Source organism: Propithecus coquereli, unplaced genomic scaffold, assembly GCF_000956105.1.
Source record: "Propithecus coquereli isolate 6110/MARCELLA unplaced genomic scaffold, Pcoq_1.0 Scaffold869, whole genome shotgun sequence".
NCBI lineage: Eukaryota > Metazoa > Chordata > Mammalia > Primates > Indriidae > Propithecus > Propithecus coquereli.
In genome coordinates, this window is record NW_012154940.1 from 568,822 (window position 1) to 592,660 (window position 23,839).

At 47.8% G+C, this 23,839-nt stretch overlaps 1 protein-coding gene across 1 annotated transcript in view; it reads right to left on the reverse strand.

The window, feature by feature from the left end:
- The window catches only part of RPTOR (regulatory associated protein of MTOR, complex 1), a 264,169-nt gene extending 241,554 nt beyond the window's left edge, over positions 1 to 22,615 (reverse strand). Inside the window, exons 1-2 of the mRNA XM_012664182.1 lie at positions 22,513 to 22,615; positions 6,680 to 6,762 (exon numbers count right to left, since the gene is read on the reverse strand). Coding sequence (XP_012519636.1) covers positions 6,680 to 6,762; positions 22,513 to 22,615 — 186 coding nt within the window. The remainder of the gene's footprint in view (positions 1 to 6,679; positions 6,763 to 22,512) is intronic.
- Between the last annotated feature and the right edge of the window lie 1,224 nt (positions 22,616 to 23,839).

Sequence of the window (23,839 nt, forward strand, 5' to 3'; positions counted from 1 at the left end):
CCATGGATGTCTCTAAGGGTGGCCTCCACCATGGGCAGGACCTGCTAACTGGCCACTACAGTCCCCTGGCCCAAATGCTTTACACCGTTTTATTCTCCCCTTCGCACTTACAAATCTTAAAAGGTTACACAGTAACTTGTCAAAGTTCCATTTCCAGCAAGTGGCAAAGCCAAACTCCAGCAAGTCCTGTCCTTTCCACACCTGCTCAGCTACTGCCGGCCGCTCGGTGCCAGGGCGGTGGTGGGAGGAGGCGCCCCTCTCCTGGGGAGCTCTCCCACCAGGGAGGGGCAAAACTGCCACAGGAGATGGGGTGCAAATCGTCAGTCGCTGGCTCCACCAGTCTGCCCTGAGCAGCGAGTGGTCTGGCTGAGACCCGTTCTAGTCTGCGCTCGAATCCCAAACGGACTCTAGCAAATCCCCTTCAGCCACATCAGAAAGCAAGAGTCCAGCACAGGATGGCACGTCGTAGGTGCCACCACCCAGGGCAATGCTAATGGGTTGAAATCCCTGAAGAGTTCTGTTCGCACAAGAGGCTATATTCATCCTCCAGATAGGTTGCAAAGTGATACTTCTCTTTCTTCTTCTTTTTTAAATGCATTTGGTGTGCTTTAAAAAGAATTTATAGGTCACGTCACTGAGTAGCTCTGAGTGAAGGCGGAAGGTGACAGCACCTCTGTGCTCTCCAGTGGAGCCCGCACGCAGAATTTGGCACAAACTGGTTTTCGTAATCTAAGCTGCATTTCCAGGAGGCTGTTTCCAATAGCACGGCCTCTGGGGACAGAGCAAGGCAGGAAGTGCGTGGGCAGGGCTGACTAAGACGGCTGAAGAGCGTAAGTCAAAGTCCTCACTGAGCACTGTACGAGGAAAAGCTGTCAGGCAAGAGGTGATAAAAAGAAGAAAAAGATGAAGTATGGGAACATTACTGGGGCCAAAGCAGAAGTATAAATAAAATGTTTGTCACAGGTACAATTCTTAACTTTCCAGGCAGTAAGCAGTTAAATGAAACTGTCAAAACACAGTCCTCAACCCCAAGACGACCAGAAGATACTGTCTATTCGGACATGCAAGTTTAACGAGTACACAATGCAAAGTGCTCCACGCAGGCGCTGAATTAGTGAACCGGGAGCCTCCCATCCACCATCCTGCCCGTGGCTACGAGTCCTCACTGGCAGTCTGTCACAAAAACACAAGGTGGACAAGCCCCACCTTAGGACCATCTGGAAGGAAAGCAGGTTAGGGAAGGCAAGAAGAGGGACAGCCAGCCAGTAGGGGAGACAGCAGGACAGGGACGGATGATGGCTTGGTAATGGCATCAGGGCGGCTCGCCAGGGGACGGTGCCAGTCGCAATTATAGGGCCATTTTCAGCAGCTGCACTGCACTGTCGGTTTGGGACTGATGTCATAATGTAAAGGCCCCAAGCAGGAGTCACTGCAGAGTAACAGCCCACGTCGGTCTGTTCCACAGATCTCTCTGGAGCACCTCCCAAGCGTGGACACAGTCCTAAGGCAACCTGGCTTCGTCCTTGATTATCCACACCTGACTCCAAAAATCCTAAGAAAAGGTGGAACCCACTTACTTACGGGTCTTTACTGCATCGCTGTATAGAATTCACTGCAAAACTTGGGGGGTGAGGGGGCCAGGTAAGCAGAGCTATCTGTTGTGATGCCTACTGCTGTGCCCGAAGAGGGGGTCTGTGGGTCACAGGAACGATGGTCAGCGCAGGGGAAAGGAGAGGAGCGTGGAGCAGGACCCCAGCCCCACCCACCTCTCCATGGCCCTCCCCTAAATCCAGCAGTTGGAGAGTTTCACAGTTTGTCACTCACGGCCAGCGGATTCTCCCAAAGAGGTGGATAGTCAAGCAACAGCCCCACTTCAGGGAGGAGGTGGGGAAACCTGAATTCCAGTTACCCTGACCACAAGCCCCTAGAAAACATGGAGTTACACATAAAACATGAGGTTCTGCAAACAACACCTGTGCCTGAAAGCCAAGTGTCCAACACAGAAATAGAACCACTGGCCTCTGGCCTCCCCAACCCCTTGCCCCCAGGACCCTCCCAGCAGGAGGACAGTGGCCAGCTTCAGTTCACTCCGAGCAGCTCATGCAGGCTGCAAACAACTCTGCTGTCAACACCACGGAAAGGACAGTCATCATTTCAATTAAAACGCAACCGTGATTTCTATTTGGCTTAAGGGACCAGGTCTCGGAGCTATTCTGTTCTGGAGCTTTTCTCCCTAAGTGTACTCTGCTTGGCGTGAGGAGCCACAGAAAACATGTTAATCTAATAGTGAAACCGACTCTCAGTCCTTGACCTGAGAAGCATGACGAATGGAAGGGCAGCTGAAGTTTGAGATCTGCTCAGCAAAGCACAGAATGCTGCGTACGGTGTGGATAACCAAGCGCCGTCAAGACTCAAACCCGACTGCTTGGCCGGCTCGGCTCCCTGGAGGCACCACCGCGACTGCACAGGACTTGCCACCTTAGCCTCTCACAGACTGGGTCAGGATGCAAATTAGGTGCTTCGGCAAAGCACACTCGCGATGAAGAGCAGGTTCTGTCCTCTTCCCTAGGAGCACACACTGGACAAATGGACACAGCTGGTGGTCACTCCAGCCACCTGCCAACAGTGGAAGCCTCACCAAACGTCTTCATCTTCCTTAGTAAATGATAAATATTCCCATATAAACTTGTTTTTAACCCACCAGAATTAAAGCTCATCCCAAGGAAAGGAGTGGGGCCCTCTGCTCCTGGTCTTAGAGCACTGCCCCTGGGGAAAGGAGGACAGAGAGGGAGACTCCTGTCTGCTTCTGTCCCATAGGCTCCAGCTCCCAGCTCATTTCCTGTACTGAACTGTCAGAATCCCCAATTTGTTAGAAAAACTCTTACAGTGAAGATAAATTCTTCACTGTACACCCTCGGCTTTATAACCTCCTAAACCCACCTCCCAGTAAAACTTTCGGTTGAGACTTAGGATGAAATGAGTGAGGTTTTACTGCACAATTTTCAGCTGGAACAACAGCTGGCATTCTCCCTTCAATCTCCCGCAGAACACAAATTTATGCACCTACAAGGTAATAAGGCAAAGTCTTAAATTTAATCAGAAGAAATATTTCACCAGTGGCAAACTGATAAATTACTTAGAAAAGGATTCAACGGGCCTGGCAAGGAAATATGGGCCAGAGTCTGGGAGCCTTCGGAAAAAAATATAATAGCCATGGTTTCTCTAAATTCCATCTTGAACCAGAATCACCTCCATCAAAATATTCAATCATGAATAGTTACAGCTAGAAAAGTAAGGGGAAAAAGTCCAAGCATTCCAGCACCAGTAAGGAAAGCATCGGCTTCAAGGTACCACTCTGTGCGCCGCTGACGGGTGTCCAGGGTCAATTTTCTGCACGTCCTGCACGGGAGCCGCCTTCCCAGTAACAGGCACCCCCTGGTCCCATCCATGCCAATGTGGAGGCAACGACTTCAGCAAACGTTAATGGAAATGACCTTATTGCAAATTGCCCAACCTTTGTGAGTCTTGCAATAAAGGACACAGAGGAAGAGAAAATCAGATCTATGGGTCTTTACGTCAAAAGTCTAGGAAATTTAATAACATTCCCATTGTTTTATTGCAGATAGCACATCAGCCTCTCTTTATTACTGCAGAAACTGGAGAGCCCTGTGGAGTGCAATAAAGTGGCGCGTGTTTAGCTTTGCAATGTTTCAAAGGACCCTGATTTACAGTCAGGGACCAGACACCTTGCGCACAAACATCTGAGCTTGGTAATTGCCTCATGTTTTGTGCAAACTCTGTAAGGCAGCATGAGGTCTGCCCCTCACTGAGAACCACTGCTGTCTACGCCAGGCCTCCCCACTCTCTCCTGTAACACACGGGGTTATGGAGAGTGGAGAAGCACGTCACGTGCACTAGGGCGTGTACTATCGTTAGCAAGTGCATATGGAACAGCCCCACGTCAGACGTCAGACACCAGTCAGAGGTATCCTGTGACTTCCGTTCCCTTAGGCTCTTTTCTAAAATAGATGAGTCCCACTAACGGTTTGCAGCAGGAAATTTTTAAACATTCTTATACTTAAAAATGAATGCAATAGTCTTGGCGTTCAAAAAGAAAATATTAAGTATGCATTGCTGTGGTTTTGCTTTCTGAATGCAGGCAAAAAATCCCAACCATGTTTGCATGAACAATTTCTTTCCAGGCTGCAGCTGATACTTCTTTATTCCAGATCCCACTTAATAAACCAACCCAGATGGTTCGATGACACCTTTTCCTAAGCACCCTATAATTTTCAAACATTCTCCTTCTCACTAGCCCTTCAAACTATCTCTTGTTCAGAAAATGATTCTGCAGATCCATTCTTGAAATCCCTTCAACTTTAACAAATTTTCCCAGACCTAAAGACCATCTACCTGGAGAACTACACCCTTTTATATCTGTGCTCACCATCCAGGGACAGCCACGCCACTGCCACGGGAAGACAATTCTCAATCCTGTACGTGATACTACACTGTCTTCTTCCTTGTGTCACCTGTGATCATTTACCTATACATAAATGTTGCCTGCCTTGTATCAGAATGCCTCTTCCAGATGCCATGAAAGAGATCTGCCCCTAAACAGAAATTTAGATTAAAAATAATAGATCCTACTTTAGAAAATTCCACTTACTGTCAGCTAGTGTGAACTAGCCGATACCTACCAAGCTAAACTAATATTAAAGCTAGCAGTAAACCAAACTCTTAGCACTCGAAGAAAATTATAAATCATACCAAATGGAATAAACATATAATATCTTGAAATATTAAACATATGTATGCTGAAAAACTGTATTTTCTTATGTAATAATTCTTTAAAGGCTGGGCATGGTGGCTCACGCCTATAATCCTAGCCCTCTGGGAAGCTGAGGCAGGAGGATGGCTTGAGCTCAGGGATTTGAGACCAGCCTGAACAAGAGCAAGACCCCATCTCTACCAAAAATAGAAAAATTAGCTGGGTGTGGCATCACACCTGTAGTCCCAGCTACTCAGGAGGCTGAGGCAGGAGGTGCACATGAGCCCAGGAGTTTGAGGTTGCAGTGAGCTGTGATGACACCACTGCACTCTCATCTATGAAGAACTTAACTGGTAGATCTGAATTTATATGGTTATGTTCTTTTTTAAACAAATGTATCCAGCAAAAAGCAAAGGCACGAAGTCACACCCAGGAGATGGCCAAAAGTAGCTGAGTCAGAAAGGCATTCCTTTAAATTTATACAGTGTTGGTTGACAACCTCCCGGATACCAACGACACTACGTCTCCCAAGAATGCCACTCTGCACCACTCTCCCGTAAGTGCCCGTCTCACCTCACTGAGATCCTGGAGTACCTTCAAAGTCCTCAAAGGAGCTATTTTCTACTGAATACACTAGGCATCTCAACTATTTTTAAAGGAATACACCATCAAAATATCTCTCTAGTCCTCATCAAACCCCCAAACACATTGCATTCTCAAGCAAAAAGCTACTGACTTTTTATATAAACCATCAAGAGGTAACAAATTTGAGAGGGCAAAAAGTAAAGCCTTTAGGCGTATATCAAAATAACCTAGGACACTGCCTTCTGAAGAACAAAAGTCCATTAATACTGATGAGGCAAGTTAGAAATGCAAAGAACAAAGACGCACCTAAGACACAGAGATGTTTCCCAAGAGTGAGCTCACTGCTATGAGCAACAGCAGAACTTCCTAAGGGCTATTCTCTTACTCTAAGAATGTAAATAATGTACAAGGAATCCCTAAATTCCAGATCATGTGGATAAATGACTCACAAATCAAAATCTCTACCAGGTAAGTGTTCAACGGGTTCTATGATATAAATCATTTGTTTCCATTGGGCTTACATCGAAGAGGGGAGAGCAAAACTCACAAGAGGGGCACAGGTAAGGCCACCTTCTTAACCCACCTTGTTCATTACACTCCTTTAGATAATTCCAGAATCAGCCCCAACACAGAGCTGAATATAAAGGCTCCTCCATAAACACCCAAAATTTCTAAAATTCTATTAAATTGATTAAATCCCTAAACCAGTTCATGAGAAAGGCTAAAGGAGATAGGTGCTTGGATGGTTTACGAATAACTTGAGATCTTACAGGCAATCTGACACAGTTATATTCCACGGCACATTTCTTTTCTTTTTTAGGAAAAAAAACCTGTAAGATATAAGCAACAAAAGACACACTAATTGGCAACTGGCTCTCTGAAAAGAAGCTTTTGAATCAAAGACAAAGCATGTAATAGGTGTCATCTTTTGAATGTTGGGTGCTTTTTTTTCTCAACGGTTTGAAAACTGAAGGCAGGAGGAATAGCTCTAACTGATAGTTGAGGATGCAGAAAGGCTGCTGAAACACATCTCCTGGCAAAAATAAAAACCATGATTGAAGAGTAATAAGGCAAATACTTTTTCTTTTCCGAAGACTTTGGGAGAAAACTTAAGCAAAATAAATTAGACGACCCAATGCCCGACTCACAGTAGCGTGCCGTCGTCAGCGACAACACGGCGCACCGGCAGGCCGTGGAGCGACCCGGCCCGCAGTGAGGACTGCATGAGCACCGCCGACTCCCGTCTCCAGCTGAGACTTTGACGCCACGGAATCGCAGCTTTCCTGTGGGAAAGAAAGGGAAGAGCAAAGAGAGAAAGCTTACCCTTGGCTGCCAGTTCTCGTACTGCTTCTGCAAATTCGCACCGATGGTTTCCAGAGCTTTCTGAGGGCCCATGGACAGAGGATCTGAGGAAGCAATGAAAAGGAGAAAGGTCTTCACATGTGCACTTCCTCCTCTGCCAAAGCGCTTCAAAGTCTCCTTTAACTACACACAGCAGCCTAAGGTTGGTCTTTGTTTAACCAGATTTATGAAACTGCTACTGTGCCCAAACAAGCCAATATGCCCACCAAAACTGGGGTCATTATCACCACTGGCACGATGATTATTTTTTCTTCCATCCACGGTTGCTTGTATTTCAGCACCTGTGGCTTCCTTGCACTCTTGCTGTTTTATCCCTGTGCTCCTGTCCAGGCTCATATGAACAGGCTGGGGGCTGTGCTTTCACCAAAACTGAGGTCCTGCCTGCATGGGAGCCCTGCAGTAAGAATAACCGGGTCCCTCCTCACGTCCAAACCACAGCTCTCGTGTGTACGGGAGCAGGAGAAAGCAAGCAAAGAACAAGGAGGTGATACGTTTTAAATAATTTCCATCAATACTCTCAGTTCTCCCACAAAAAATCAGTTTTACAAACACGTATGTCCACAGTTTGCCCATTCATTTCAGGAATGGCTTCTAGAGCAGCGGTCCCCAACCTTTTTGGCACCAGGGACTGGTTTCGTGGAAGATAATTTTTCCATGGGAGGGGGAAGTGGAGCTCAGGCGGCCCCCCTCCCCATTCCTAAGTTTCCTGGAAGATGGTTTTTCCACACACGGGGATGTGGATGGGGTTGGGTGAGAGGCGATGCTCTGTGGCCAGGTCCCGGGGATTGGGGACCGCAGTCCTAGAGCCGGTAACTCTAAACCAGCAGCTCGCAAACCTGTTTGGTCTCAGGACCCCTTTGCAGTCTTTAAGATCAGTGAGGACCACAGAGAGCTTTTGTTCATGTGGCTGCATCTATCAGTATTTACTGTATTTGAAATTAAGAAAATGTTTTTAAATTTCTTCATTCATTTTAAAAATAACAAACCTGTTATATTTTAACATGAATATTTATTATGAAAAATAACTTTTTTCCCCCAAAATTAGTGAGAATAACACTGTTATACATTTTTTGCAAATTTCTTTAATATCTGGTTTGACGGATGACAGCTGGGCCCTCATGTCTGGTTCTGTACTCACCTGCTGCAGTGCGTAGTTCTAGTTGACGCATATAAAGAAAATCCCACTTTCTACACAGATGTATCATTAGCAGAGACAGAAGTATCACAAATAGCTGCTTTAGATAATCATGGCTCTTTATACATACCGCACCAAAATTCAACAAGGGATCATTTCTTTAAGAATATTTGCAATGCAGTATCTGAAACCGTGTCAGTGAACTCGTTGTACACTCTCACATTAAAATTCACTGCTCTGTGCTGCACCCAAATGGATCTTTTACCCACAGATGATTTTGTACCATGCATTGGCCATTTGGTTCACTGAGCTATGCAGATCTTCTATTTCACCCTCCAGTGTAAAAAAAAAATCCACACTCATTAACATCACCATGATCTCATCAGAAAAGTCTTAAGTATTGAGAAGCTGCCAAGTTCACAGTGGCAGATACAAGGTCTCCAAATTCTTATTTTTTATTTGCAATATCAAGTTTTATCACTGGCAACAAATATTGTCAGTTATTTCCCTTAAAGTGTCAGGCTGACATCGCTCATGCTCCAGAAAATGTATGCCGAATACTCCACGTCTGTCTGCTGTGGGGAAAAAGCTACCACACAGCATTGCTTGCGACAGAGAAATCCTTTATGAAAGGAAGGGTCGGCTGATGCAGCGAACCGCACTGTCGTCTTAGTCTAAGAAACTACACAGCCACGCCAACCTTCAGCAGCCACCACCCTGCTCAGTCAGAGCCGCCGACATTGCGGCCAGACCTTCCGCCAGCAAAAAGGTCACGACTTGCTGAAGGCTCAGATGATCATCAGCATTTTTTAGCAATAAAGCATTTTTAAAATATGTACTTTTTTTTAGGCTAATGTACACTTAACAGACTACAGTACAGTATAAACATAACTTGTATATGTGCTGAGAAACTAAAAGATTCGTATGCCGTGGTCTGGAACCGAACCCGCCACATCTCCGAGGTATGCCTGCACGGCTTTTAGTATTACTTGAATTTTTAGCTATGTGCATGCATTACTTTGACAAAAAATAGGATTTTATAACTGGAAGAGACCTTCTTTACCCACTGATGCGTGAAAGTCATCATGGACTTTTCAAAACAGAGACGCCAGGCCTCCCTTTTGGAAACTCTAACGCAACGGCCCTAGAAGAGCCTGGTCCCCCAGTGAGCGCCTGTGGCTGGGAAAACCTGGTGAAAACCAGGCCATGTCTCACCTCTCTGAACAACTGTGGCAAATCCGTTACAATCAATAACTTAGGAAATTAGATGTTAATCTTCATTTCTCTTTGTTCTGGTAGGAACAGAGTGCTACGGTCTCAAAAAATTATATCAACCCCAATGAACTCTGCTGTAATCTGAACCACAAAACTAGTAAGAGACAGAAATGAATTGGGATCAGAAAAGCAAAAATTAAGGGCCACCTAAGTGCATAAACAAAGCAAAGGGAAGCAGAAAACAGCTTTAACAAACAGAAACCAGTCAAATAGCGGCCATGGCGCGCTCTTCAAACACACGGCGCCGTCTGGAGAGCATCTGATTCATTTGTCCACACTGAACTGTGCAGCAGCCAAGCGTGCTCAGTGGCCCATGGCTGTAACCCACGGTGAAAAAAGCAGAAATGGCTTCCTGTGCACGAGAGTAAAGGCCTCTCCACGCACCGCAACTATCAGTGGCGGCTCACCAAGCACACCCGTGAATGAACCACGGCGGAGGCCGGGAAGGAGGGGTTCCCAGTCTACAAGTCGAGGAAGCACTGCTGCCAGCCTCCTTGAACTGCACCCACACCACCCTCCCCAGAGCCGCAAGGAGGGCAGTGGGAAGAGGAGGGAGCGGCTGCCACTCTCTGCAGACCTAACAAGGGTCCCCCCGACACCGCTCTGTGGACCTAACAAGGTCCCGCAGAGACCTGGGCCTCGTTACAAGAGGCAGCGCAGCAGAGGCCCCCGCTGGCCCTTCCCTGGCCTCAGATCAGGACACCTGTCCACCCGGGAGGGGCGGGCAGCTGCTGGCTGTTCACTGGGTTGTGACCAACCAAGTGGGGCTGCCACCTCCTCCCACTGGGAATCCCTGTGGTCACCTGATTTTGTGGTTTCCTCCCAAGAATATGAACTGAGTGGGAGAAGAGAAGACATGACAGGCAGAAGGGGAGAGGGGAAAGAATACGGACAACTAAAGCGATGCACTTGTCATTCAATTAACTATAATTTAAATAAACTGAAATTAAATTCCTGGGTGGACACTGCTGTCGATGTTATCGGTCTGAAGTGGGAATGTGGGGTGCAGTGGGCAGAACATAAATTTGAAATGATGCACCTGTGAAGCTGACTTAGGGGTTTGAGAAGTTCGAGGTGAGGGGCTCCGGTCGAGTGCTATTGATACGATACAACATATCAATACAAACGACAATGAAAGGTTGGGGGTAATCACTTTACGGTCAATTGGGAAAACTAATGAACCTACGATTTAAGCTGAAATGTAAAACTTAATCAACTGAAAAGCCATTTAAAGGTGGTTTTGGCCTCCCCGGGGTAGAGACACTCCCACCTGTGAACTAGTTTCAGCTCAAGTCCTGCCAAGGCCGGCTTGTCACCTTCCCTCCCCATGGCGTGTGCTATGGACTTCAGACTTGCTGAGTCGACCCCCCCATAACTGTACAAGGCAATTCCTTATAATGAATTCATATATACGCAAAAAAAATTTTTTTAATTGTAGTTCTGTCCTATAAAACTCTCCTGATGCCTTCATAGGTTCCTATTTTGCTTTAAGAGGAGCCTGGGAAAGAACTAAGCGAACTTCAACAGCGCGTGAGTGCCTGAGTGGAACAGTGCCGGGGGTGGTGGGAGGGAAAGTGGACGGTTAGCTGGCGTTTGTGTAAAACTTTCAGCTTCTTATAGATTTTCCTGTCTGGGAGATTGGCAGCATAGCCCTCTGCGTTTTCACGACACTTGGAACTTCACCTTGCAAGGAACTTAGTCCAGCCCACCTCCCGGCGCAGGAGAGAGGGGAGAGAGGGGAGCGTGAAGCAGTCACATGACTTGTCCAAGGCCATAGAGGCTACGACGGGGCTGGTGTTCAGCCAACTCAAGAGAGGAGCTTTTCCTTATTCTTTCAGTTTTGTTTTTTGTTTTTTTTTTTTTACCTCCCCATCTTCTTCAAATACACAGCTCGATTACTCATGCTGCCCATTTTACATCAAAACAGCTGGCGTCCCATCACCAACTCCTAACGTGTCTGCACAACCCTCAGTGCTGCGTGATGCTCCTGAGAGACCCTCCCACCTCCTCGCTGGGGACCTGAATCCAGCCGATGCTCCTGAAGAGGGTGCCGCCCGGGCACAGGGCCACCAGTGACCAGCCTTTCTGCTCTGAGTTCCCCCCGAAGGTGCGCACAGGCTGAGCACCCCCTCAGAAGCCCTGGTGCCTGCTGTCCGCGCCCGCTCCGTAAAGCGCAGGCAGAAAACACGATTCTAAACCGGGAAGGGGTTGGAGGGGACGAGGGTGGGCTCCTGGGCCACGAGCACACTGTGGCCAGTCTGGGTCGCAGGGGTACGCGCAATCTAGGAAGATGCATCCAGCTCCTGCACACGCTGGGCAGCTGCACCTCTCCGCACGTCTGCTAGAGTTCGGTAAAAACTCAACATAAAAAAAAACACGCAGAACTCACCGCCCAAACAATCTTTGTACTTCTTTGTACCTTGCATGTAGGAGACATTGAATAAATATTTGTTAATTGACTTATTAACTGAGTACAGCCGACTACATCAAGTGCAGGTTTCTCTGTGCGTCTTTCAAGGACTCTGCCACTAATTAGTTGCGTAGCCTCGGACGACTAATTTTTGATTGAGAAAATACATGATGGCAAAAGGGCTACTTTGAAATTAGAAATGATTTCACTGTTTTTATTAACCATAATGCCATCTCTACATATTTTATAGTTAGCAGTGTACACAGTGAGAGGCATGTCATCTCACCAAGCTCGGCCTGCAGCCGCACGGCCCCACGGGCCGGGGAAGCTCCGGCTGGCAGCCAGGACCTGCATGTAACTCCACAGGAGCTTTTTCCTACAACCTGGCCCCGCCCTAACCGCCATCACTCCCCACATAGCTACTAAAAATCAAGTTCCTGCCTTGTCTATTGCTGTATTAGACAAAACCAGCAGCTGGGCGGATTTTCAGCAGATTTGAGGGGACCAATGGGATGCTCTGGTTTAAAATATAGGCCTCACGGTTTACACACAATTCACTCTGGAAAGCAGAGGTGGCAGGCTCCAAGCCGTCCCCCTTCAGAGGGGGAAACGAAGATGCTACCTTGCGACGTCAACGTCAATGGACAGAGAAAACAGCGTTTTAAGCCATGAGCGCCAAAGAGCCAAGGTTCCAGCTGTGGGCACAGAGCTCTGCTGGAGCACACAGCAGTGACTGGCCCCAGCTAATGGGGGCCATGACTGCCCACGCCCGGGGAAGCCCAGCTGCTGCACCAAAACTCAGCCCTTCAAGGCGAGGCTCCCTCTCCTCCCCCGGCCTTGGCTCTCACCTCCCCCTCCTGCCCTGATGCCTCTGCCTGCGGCACCTCCTGAGCTCCGAGGCCACTCAGGTTGACCTCGTACTGGTCCCCACGAGTCTTACCTCCCCAACTAAGTTCTAAGTACCTGGACAGCAAGGGGCACTACTTCGTACACAGCAATGTGCTTAACACGTAAGTTTCCACCTAGCAAATGCTTGCTGACCGACTATCTGATCTGCGATCCCACGTTGTTCCAAGAATCACCACGAAGTATGAGCAAGCACTACACACAGGCGATCATTACTATTTTTAGCTCATTGACACAAGGACTCTTAACGCCCACATGTGTGCATTAAGGGAGGGAGAAAAAGCTTTTTTCTAAGGAATAAAAGAAAAACAAAGGTAAGTCCCTCCCAAATACTTCCTCAGGACAACAGGATCTCCACGCACCTGACAAACCTTTCGCATTCTCACCTCTTGTGACACACGGTGACCACTGGCCAGCACACAGGAACGTTCTGGCTACACTGCACCTCCCCCGCTCAGCATTCCACTCGCTCATCTACACTCTGCTGTCAAGCACAGATAGGACCCCACAAGTGCAGAGCATGCGTCGTTCTTGAGCGGGATTGTTTTTAGTATTACTGTTGTAGCGTTTAATGTTGGGCCATAAAACAAAACAGCCTCTCCCCTGCTTCTCTGAAAAGAGACAAGTGTCATTTCTATGAAATGAAACAGCATCTCATTATCTAGAGGAATGAGGGGCTGGGGTGGGAAGAGAGGCAGCGACAGTCAGCCGGGCAGAGCGGGAAAGGCAGGCGCGCTCACAAGGCCCCACGGCTGCCCCTCGGCCTCGCAACCCTGCCAGCCGCGGCCACAGCTTACATCGGAACCCCTGCGGCAGGAGAGGCGCCATCTAGCAGACAGGCCGCACGGCCCGGGCGTCCTCTGGTGTACTCACTCATGGATCCGACACCTGCTCTTGCTCAGCCTCTGGAAGGAGCGCACTCTCCAACGTGGGCTTAGGTAGTGCGCGCACAGGTACATAAAAACAGACTGAAGAGTAAGGATCCATCTGTTTCTCACATTTCCCATACCTGCCGTCTCTGAGATCAGAGCACACAGACCGTCTCTCTCTCCACCCAGCCTGCCCCACCCAAAAGCAATGCCCACGCCACAGCCCAAAGCAAAGCTCAGATGGCCTGCTACCTGACACACCGAAATCGGAACCATCGTGTGCTCTACTACCAGACGTCTGCTGGAGACATCCGCTCAGACTGCACAGCTGCCCCGAGGCTGGCACACTCAATACCAGGGTGCAGTGAGGCGTGTTTCCTGCCCCTTTCTTCAGTGGACAGCCACGCGGAATGGAGCGGGAGGCAGCCCACGCTCCCCACTCGCGCCTCAGTGTGCCGGAGGAGGGGCAGGATGTGGGTGCTGGGTGCTGGGAAGTCGGGAGGTACTGGGGTGGGTGCTATGGTCTGAATGGCCCCCCAGGATCCATGTGTTGGAACTTAAACCCATGTGACGGTATGTAGAGGGGGGACCGTCAGCAGGTGACTGGGGCCTTCTAAAAGTGCTGGAGGGAACTAGCCCTTCTGCCCCTCCCGTCACACGAGAACACAGCATGGCAAGCACCCTCCTGGAAGCAAAGAGCAGCCCTCGCCAGACACCAACCACTAGAGCCTTGACCTTGGGCCTCCCAGCCTCCAGGAGTACAGGCAATAAATTTCTATTATTTATAAACTACCCAGCCCAGGTGTTTTGTTATAGCAGCACAAACAGACTAAGACAGTTGTAGGGGTTAGGATGAGGGTTTTGAAGGGTTGTTGCACTAGGGTAGGAACAGGCACCAAGGTTGGGGGTGTGTTGTGGGGGATAGGTGCTGCGTTGGGGGCTGTGTTGGGGGGATAGGTGCTGGGGTGGGAGCTGTGTTTGGGGGGATAGGTGCTGGGGTGGGGGGCTGGATGCTGGGGTGGCCTTGGGGAGAGGGTTGGGGCAAGGGTTGGTGTCCGCACTGAACTGTGTCCATGCTCCCAGGTGATTCCCCCTCCAGCCATGAGGCAGGTGCCATCATCAGCTCCACTTCACAGACGAGGAAACTAAGGCTCAAAAGAGTTAAGTAACTCGTGACAGAGCTGAAATGAATAAGCCTGGAGGAGTCTTGACGAATGCAAAATCTTTTGATTTCTGGTGACAGAGCTCAAAATGCTAAGACCAAATATAAAACACTGAGCTGCTGCTTCTCAAAGGAAGCATCTCTGCAAGTTATTTGATTACACCAATCCCTATAAGCAAGGCTTCCCTCCACTGCCCCCTCCCTAGTCAGGACCTGCCCAGTCATCCTTATCCTGAAAAAGGCAGAATGAACCGTCACCAAGCCTGGGTCCCCGTCACTGGCACCTCCTCCTTGCCTGGCTGGCCAAGGTGCTTCACACCCTTTGCTCTGCTGGCTGCTGGGCCCCCTGGGACCAACACCTCTCTCTGGACCCCCAAGCCCTGACTCTGCTCCTCACCCTCCAGGCACTGTTCACCCCACAAGGTGCCCTCCCCCGAGTCCTCTAGTCTACAAAGAGCCCCAAGTCCACCCAACCTTCCCTTGCAGCTTTCTGCTGGAAGCTGGCTCCACTCTGAGGATTCTAGAAGCCCGCTACCAAAATGTAACCCCACGATCTCCCCAGCTGGGCCCCAACTCTCAGTCTTGGTTACGGGTACGTCATCACCCCCTGGGCTAGCCAAGCATGAAGCCCAAGCATGTGCTGAAGATGCTGACATCCCTTCTTAAACAATGCCGAAGCCACGAGGTGGGTCTGGGTGAGGATAGCACCTGCTCCAGGATGAAGGGAACTGTTCTGGGCTGGAATGGGCTGTCAAGTCTGAGCCTGCACAGGGGAAGAAAGGTGTGTCTGCAGAGGGGTGACCCGTACGGGTGTTGGACACCATGGGGGGAACGGTACGGGATGAGGGAGTCGGGGAGTGGCGATGGCTGGGAGGAGCCTTCCGCCTGTCGGAGAGGAGCTGCCTACATGGGAAGACCCCGCTAGGCTGGAATGGGAGGCCTGAGTGTAAACACAGAGATAAACGTGTGCACACAGAAGCACACGCACACACTGTGTGCACGCACATGCGTTCCCTTGCTCTGCCCAACAAGCAAGGTGCTGGAAGCAACAGCACACAGCGAGAACACCTGGTGCCAGATCCCAGCTGCTTATTCCACGTAGAGGAACTGGCTGATTCCAGGAAGGAGGCGGGGAAACAGCTGAATGAGACAAAGTACGGAAGTGCTCGAAGAATGACAGGAACAAGACAAAAGGCCACAGAGGCCAACCCGGATGGGCTCCAGTGACCAGCGGGCAGACAAGCTCAGCACCAAACGACAGCACCGGATTAGAATCCACTGAATCAAAAAGGAAACCGTGAGTTCAAATGAACAATTGGAAGTGATGAGGAAAGAAATATTTACACAGGCTCAAAGCACCTCTTCCCGAAAATACTCATTAACTACAAAGGGGAATTTCACAACGAAGTCCGGCAGGCGCCAGCTTAATTGAGTGAGAAGAGCTGCACAGCCATAATGGGGTAAATCAAAACCACACGCCGCCTGCTGTGCCCCGCGTGAAAGCAGCTCTCTCCTGTGACACTCCTGCCAAAGACACGTGACCCACACGGAACCATTAGCAAACAGCAGGGCAGCCCCGCCACAGAGGCTGCAGTCTGCAGGCAGCAGGGTCCTGAGACCGAGACTCCCGGTCCAGGGAGAGGAAATTGGAAGCCTGGCATTGAGCGGGTCCTCGGCCACAAAGGACGGTACTGGGACAAACCGGCAAGCCCGAACGCGGCGCGAGGCTCCCACGCGGTGAGGCATCCGCGCTCCTTCCCTGATGCTGGCACCGACTGGACCTGGGAAGAGAAACTCCCCGTGGCAGGAATTACACTGGGAGTCCAGAGGTGGCCCGGCCAGGCCAGCAGCCTACTCTCAATCGATCAGGAAAACACAGCTTAGTGCCGTAGTGGCACCTTTCTGAAACTTTTTTCAAAATAAAAAATAAAATGTGCACGGCCAGACACCACTGCAAATTTGCTGAATCCAATCACTAGGATTTTCTTTTTTTTTTATCCCATATAGTTTAAATCACCATCACCAGGACCAGGCCCACTTACTTTCTGATAAACGCCAAATGAAAAATTTTCAACTTAGAAAAAGCATATGCCCTTCTGAAGTCAAAACCCATCTGAAATTATGACATAGATGACATTCCTAAACTGCAGAAAAAATTTTAAAACACAATATAAAAAAATCTATTCATGTGCTGGATTTTGACAGCGAGAAGGAGGTGCAGAATTCTTTTCATTTTCGTCAGCGCTGTGGAAACACTAATCGAAGAGACTGCGCGGAGCTCTCTTGGGTCGTGGGGGTGCGCGTGAACCTCGAGAACCTAACACGCTCAGCCCTCAGATGCACCGCCTCCGCGACGGAGCACACACGGGAATTCGGATCAGGAAGGCTTGTCCTACAAAACCTAGCACGAGAGTAGTTAAAGCGGGAGGAAACAGAAAACTGATTAAATTCAGGGTGACAAGGGATACGTGAGGTGGAAACAGCCAGTGGCAGCTACTGAGAAGTCAATTCCGACCAGCACAGTCTCCGGGACAGAGCGGCCGGCCAAGAAAGCGCCTAAGGGAATCAGCCACAGCACACGGCTACTCTGTCACTGGGTACTGGGGACACGGAGCCTGGGCTGGGGCAGGGAGGCTCTAAGATAAAGATTGTCGTGCTAGGCCAGGTGCAGTGGCTCACGCCTGTAATACTAGCACTCTGGGAGTCCAAGGCGGGAAGATCGCTTGAGCTCAGGCATTCAAGATCACCCTGAGCAAGAGCAAGACCCCGTCTCTACTAAAAATAGAAAGAAATTAGCTGGACAACTGAAAATATATATATATAAAAATTAGCCAGGCATGGTGGCGCATGCCTGTAGTCCCAGCTACTCAGGAGGCTGAGGCAGGAGGATCGCTTGAGCCCAGGAGTTTGAGGTTGCAGTGAGCTATGACGATGCCACTGCACTCTAGCCCAGGTGACTCTGTCTCCAAAAAAACACAAAGATTGTCATCAAATAGTGAAACAGGCAAATAAAGAGGGAAAAACTTTTTTCCCCCAATTTGGTTGAGAATAATTTGGAATTTTTGTCAAAGTAACAAAGAGAACTTTTTTTTCCTTAGAATGTAGAAAGCCGCAAAAAAAGTCACACAATCCCATCAACAAGAGAAAATGGAATAATCAACAACATCGTAACTTTTCTTGCGCCCATCAGAGAGCTGAGACTGCAGGGCAGGAAAATAACCTGAATCCACAAGGACTGTCCCCTCCGAGAGAGATGGACACATGCGTGACTTCCACCTCTGAAAGAGCACAGGCCAGTGTAAGAAACCAGCTAAAATGGTAACACACCCTCACAGCCCACCTGTGGGCTAGCACACCTGTCTGGGAAGGCTCTGGGAAGGCTCACCTGATGAGGGGTGCTCACACTCCCCAACACGAGCCTCCACGGACCTCATGGAAAACAGCAGCGGGAGGCTGAGCAGAGGAAAGCTCCCCGGGGCAGCACAGCACTTGGAGCGGCACACAGCCCCACCTGCCCACACAGACCACTCCTAGCGAGCAAACCCAGAAGCCCCCAGGCCAGAAGCAGGAGTCCCTGTCCACAAAGTGCAGGCACAGCCCCACTCACTGCACAGGGGTGGGTGGCGGGGTATAGAGACAAAGCCTGTCTCGCTCGTGGTGCGCACAGAAAACCTCCCAAGACACGGGAAAAAATCATCAGTGATGGGTAGGCTGAGGGAAGAAGCAGAAAGGTCTACCCCAGGGCGGGGCAGAAAACGCCTTGGGCACAGAATTCCGTACTGACACCAAGCAGAGGTTTGCTACCACTGGGGCAGTGAAAACGCCGCACTGCACACACACAGACCCAGACACACAGGGAGATCAGATGAACATGCCCATCCCTCCACGGGCCTGGCACCGAGTCCCGAGCAACGGACAGCCAACGCCGGGAGATAGGCAAGAGTGGGGCCCTCGGTGAGGCAGGTGTGCAGGCTCCACTCAGGCTGGTGGTGGAGCAGGAACCCTGGGGAAAGCCTCTGCACACTCACACTCACTCCAACACATGAGCAGAAGGACGGTACCGGTCGGCTTTGTGTGCCCACTACGCCAGGGCCAGGCCGTAGTCCCCAGAGACCCAACCAGACGTGAAGCTCGGCTTGGCTGTGAACGTATTCTGCACACGTGCTTATCGGCTGACTTGAAGCGCAGGAAATTGTCTTTGGTGACGTGGGTGGGCCTCGTCCAATCAGCTGAAGGGGCTTAAGAGCCAAACTGAGGTGTTCCCAGGAAGAAATCTCTGCCTCAAGACAGCAGCAGCAGCTCCTGCCTGGGAGTTCCGGCCTGCCAGTCCGCACAATCACACGAGCCAGTTCCCTGAAGCAAAGCTCTTTACATACACCTGCAAATGCAAACACACACACACACACACCTCCTACTGTTTCTGGTTCTCTGGAGAACCCTGACAGACATAAGGACCAACTACTCGCTGTGAGAATACGAAGCCTCTGCCACAGTGGGCACGACCACAGCAACAACAAATACAGCCCCGGAGGACTCCTGACTAGACATCGACTACACCATTTACCACATTCTCTACCATCCTTCGACATGTCCAGCATGCAATCAAAATTTATAAAGCACACAAAAAGCAGGAAAAAGCAAATTACAGTTAAGAGAAAGAAATCAGAAGAGTCAGACTCAGAGATGGGCCAGATTCCTGAACTGCAGGTCAGAGACTGTAACATAACTACGATTAATAAATATAACAGAGGACCTAGAAGAAAAGGCAGACAACATGCATTTCAGCAGATATGAAAACTAAAATATAGCCCACGGAAATTCCAGAACTAAAAAACTCAGTTTCAGAGAAAAAGAATTCCTATGACTGGTTTATCAGTAGACTGAGATGCAAATAAGAAAAAGCTCAACAAAACATGAGAGAAAACAGAAGAAAATATCCAAGAGCTGTGATACAATACCAAACAATCTAACGCATATATTACTGAGTCCTATAAGAGGAAAAAAACAAGGGAGAAGAAATATTTGAAAACATAATGGCTGGGAATTTTTCAAAAACAAAGACATCAAGCTACACATCCCAGAAACTCAGAAAGAATAAACTCCACGACCATGGCTGCACGCACCTGTAGTCTCAGCTACTCAGGAGGCTGACGCAGGAGGATCGCTTGAGCCCACAAGTTCAAGTCCAGCCTGGGCAACATAGAGAGACCCTGTCTCTTAACAAAAAATAAAAATGAATTCCAAAAACCAGACAAACACACAAACACACATATGTCATAGATAAACTACTAAAACTCCAAAGGTAAGACATTCTTAAAGGTTGCCAGAGAAAAAAGAAAGAAAAGAAACAGAGAAACAAAAATGAGAAATACAGCAGACTTCTTACCAGAAACTCTGCTAGCCAGAAGATAATGGGTGACTATTTTAAAGTACAATACTAAAAGAAAGGTGTCAACACCAAATTCTATAGCCAGAAAAAATAACTTCCAACAACAAAGACAAAATGAAGGATTTTTCAAATAAAAATCTGGGAAAAAGCAATGCCTGCAGACCAGCACTACAAGAAACTCTAAAGGAAGTTCTTCAGGCAGGATGATTACAATATTGGGTCGAAACTTGAACCTAAGCAAAGAAATGAACAGTCTCAAAATAGTAAATAGGAAGGTAAATATAAAAGACTTCTATTTATGATTACTGTTTTTTATCTTTTGAAAACTGACAATACCAAGTGCTAGTGAGGATGTAGAACAATAGGAACTCCCGTATGTTGCTAGTAGGAATGCAAAATGGTACAGCAGAAAAACAGTTTGGCAATTTCCTTAAGAATTAAACATATACTTACATGTGATCTAATAATCCCAGTCCTAAATATTTAACCAAAAGAAAACATGTCCACACAAAGACCAAATGCTTATAGCAATGTTATCCATAACTGCCAAATTTGGTAACAACTCAAACCTCCACCAACTGGTAAACGGATAAACAAATAGTGTTACATCCATAAAAGGGAATAAATGGAAAAATCTACTAATACATCCAGCAACATGAATGAATCTCAGATGAATTCTGCTAAATGAAAGAAGATACAAAAAGCTACAAACTATATGGTTCTATTTACATAACATTCTATAAAAGGAAAAAAACGTGTGTACAAAAATCAGATCAGTGGTTGCCAGGGGCTAGAGAAAAAGGAGGGGACTGATTATAGAGGGGCCTACGGGACCTTTCTTGGTGTAATAGAAATATTCCATACACTGACTGTGGCACTGTCATACAACTGTGTATGCTTGTCAAAAGTCACAGGAATGTACACCTACAAAAGGTGAATGTTACCGTACATAAATTGTAGCTCAGTAACCTTGATGCTAAAAGAAAAAAAGTAGACATAATGTGTAATGGTTAAGAACACAGACAGCAGGTATCTGATAAGGGACTAATATCCAGAATATATAAAGAACTCCTACAACTCAATAACAACAAAACAAACAATCCAATTTAAAAATGGACAAAGAACTTAAATAGGCATTTCTCCAGAGAAGATATACAAATGGCCAATAAACCCATAAAAAGATGCTCAACATCACAAATCACTAAGCAAAGACAAATTAAAACCAGAACAGTGGCAGAGCCTGTAGCCCAGCTAGTCCCGAGGCTGCAGAGGGAGGATCTCTTGAACCTGGGAATTCACAACCAGCCTGGGCAACACAGTGAGACCTTGTCTCAAAAACAGACAAACCAACAGCAACGGCAACAAAACCCACAGTGAGATCCACCCCGCACTCATCAGGATGGCTACTATCAAAAACAAAACAGTACTGGCATCGGTGTGGAGAAACAGGAGCCCGTGCGCGTTGCTGTGGGGAGGTAAGATGGTGCAGCTGCTGTGGACACAGCACCGCAATTCCGCAGAAACCACAAACAGAACGACTACACGATGCAGCAATTCCGCTTCTGCGTGCATACCCGGAAGAACTGAAAGCAGAGGCTCAAACAGACATCTGCACACCAGTGTTCACAGCAGCACTATGCACAATAGCCGAAAGGTGGGACCCAGCCGATGTCCACCAGCGGGTGGCAGGTAAACCGAATGTGCGACACGAGGCCACCGTAAAAAGGAAGGAAATTCCGACACATGCCACAGCATGGATGAACCTCGGGGACATCATGCTGAGTGAAATAAGCCAGTCACAAATATTGCATGATTCCACTTATATGAGGCACCTAGAGTAGTCCAATTCACAGAGACAGAGATGGAACGATGGTCACCGGGCCGGGGGAGGAGGGAATGAGGAGCTGGGTACTGGGGACAGAGTTCCAGCTGGGGATGGATGGTGATGATGGCTGCACAACGCTGTGAGTGTACTGTCACTGAACTGCACACTTACAAACGGCTAGGATGGCATCTTATGTCAAAACACAGTCTCTGGACTTGGGCTGCAGAGGTTCACATCCCAGCTCTGCCACTTACAGAACAACTCTGGGCAAATTCTTAATCTCTATGTCTCATTTTCCTCAGCTCTAAAATGCAGATTAATAATAAAACCTACCACACAGAGTTGCTGTAAGGATTAAATGGCTCAATAAACATCAAGTGCTTCAAACAGTACCTAGCACACTGCAAGCACTCAGTAAACATTGGCTATTATTATGATGATGATGATGATCCACTATATATCACGTGGTGCTTTGCGGAAAATGGTTCGGTTTATCTTTTCTATAAATATATTTGCATGCAGCTATCATTCAATTTTTCTAAAGTATATACCTACTATTATGTGCTAGACACAGGGCAAATTTAAAAGAGAAAATTATACAACTCAATAATCATTACTTTATTAATTTTCCTTAAAACACTTTCTCCACTACAAATCATAGGTGAATACATCTAAAATTACTTAAAGGTTACATAACTCCAAAAAGAAATAAAGTCCTCAGACATAAACCAGCCGGAGGCTCCCCGGCCCGGCCCGTGGTGGGAAAGCCCTGCCCAGCCCAGAACCCCCGGGCCCAGCGGCAGCAGGAGGGGCGGGCACTCACCTATCCAGCACTCCAAACGCGCGCAGGGCGTGGTCTTCACCACATCTGGAGGGTCCACACCGACATTCAGACACAAAACTAAGGCAACACTGACCGTCTTCATCTGGAAACACAAGAGGAAAAAAACCAAATATTTCAATATGGAACTCACTTACACATTTTTCCAGCTTTGAAAATGTCCCCGGAATACCCACCCGCCTGCCCCTCATGCCCTTCTTTCCACCTGTCACCTGGGCTACCCCAGTGCTAGTGCCGGGAAAACTCCTTCTTTGAAGACCGGATTTCAGAGGAAGGTGGGCAGATGGGGGCGGAGTGGGGGGACACGACAGGAGCAGCTTTTCTCAGGCTGCCTTATGATAAAACTCTCAAAATGGAAGTATGTGATTGAAAGACATAAATATTTCAATGCACTTGATACATTGTGCCAAATTCCTTTGCAAAGAAGTTGCACAAATTTACATTCCCACATTATCATTATTTAAAATCATTGATCATTTGATGAGAAAAATTATCACATTGATTTAGCTTGCATTCTTTCACATTAGTAAGGCTGAATACGTTTTCATGTATGCATTCACTATTTGTATCTTTCCTCTTTTATGAACTGTCAGCGTGACTGCACTGACCTCTTGGCCCTCAAACCAGACCTCGGTTTAAATATCCATCTCTCGGGGAGGCCTTCTCTGAACACCCTCATTACACCCCATCCCCATCAGGGTAGAGCCGCCTGGCAAACCCGGGCTTGAGCCCGTCTACACTACTCAGCGGACCAGAGGCTGCACGAGGGATGTGAGTCGACTCCTCTGAGCGAAACCTGGCACAGACCAGGTGCTAACTATTTGCTGAATGAGGAAATGCATGTATTTTACTCTAGTGTTTTCATTTTTGTTTTACATTTGGCCTTTCAGCCCATCTGGATGTTATTTTGGTAGATGATACAAAATGAGCATTAATTTTTTTTCTCAAAAAACTAGCTAATTGTGCCAATCTCCATTCAATAATCTCCCCCAAACCCACAGGTGTGTAGAGAGTCCTTTAGCATACATTAATTCTCATATGGACCAAACTATTTCTGGGTAGTCAAATTTATTCCATTAACCTATCAACCATACTTCTACTAGTACCACATTAATTTAAATAATTTATCTTTACACTTCATAGTACTTGGCTGGGTCAGTTTTCATCCTCAAAATTTTTTTTTAATTTTACTTAGCTATTTCATATTCATCCATTTTTTTTTCAAATTAATCAGTTAGGTGAGGGATATCTCAATTGTCCTAATTTGATTATATGAATATATCAAATTATCACATGTACCCCAAAAATA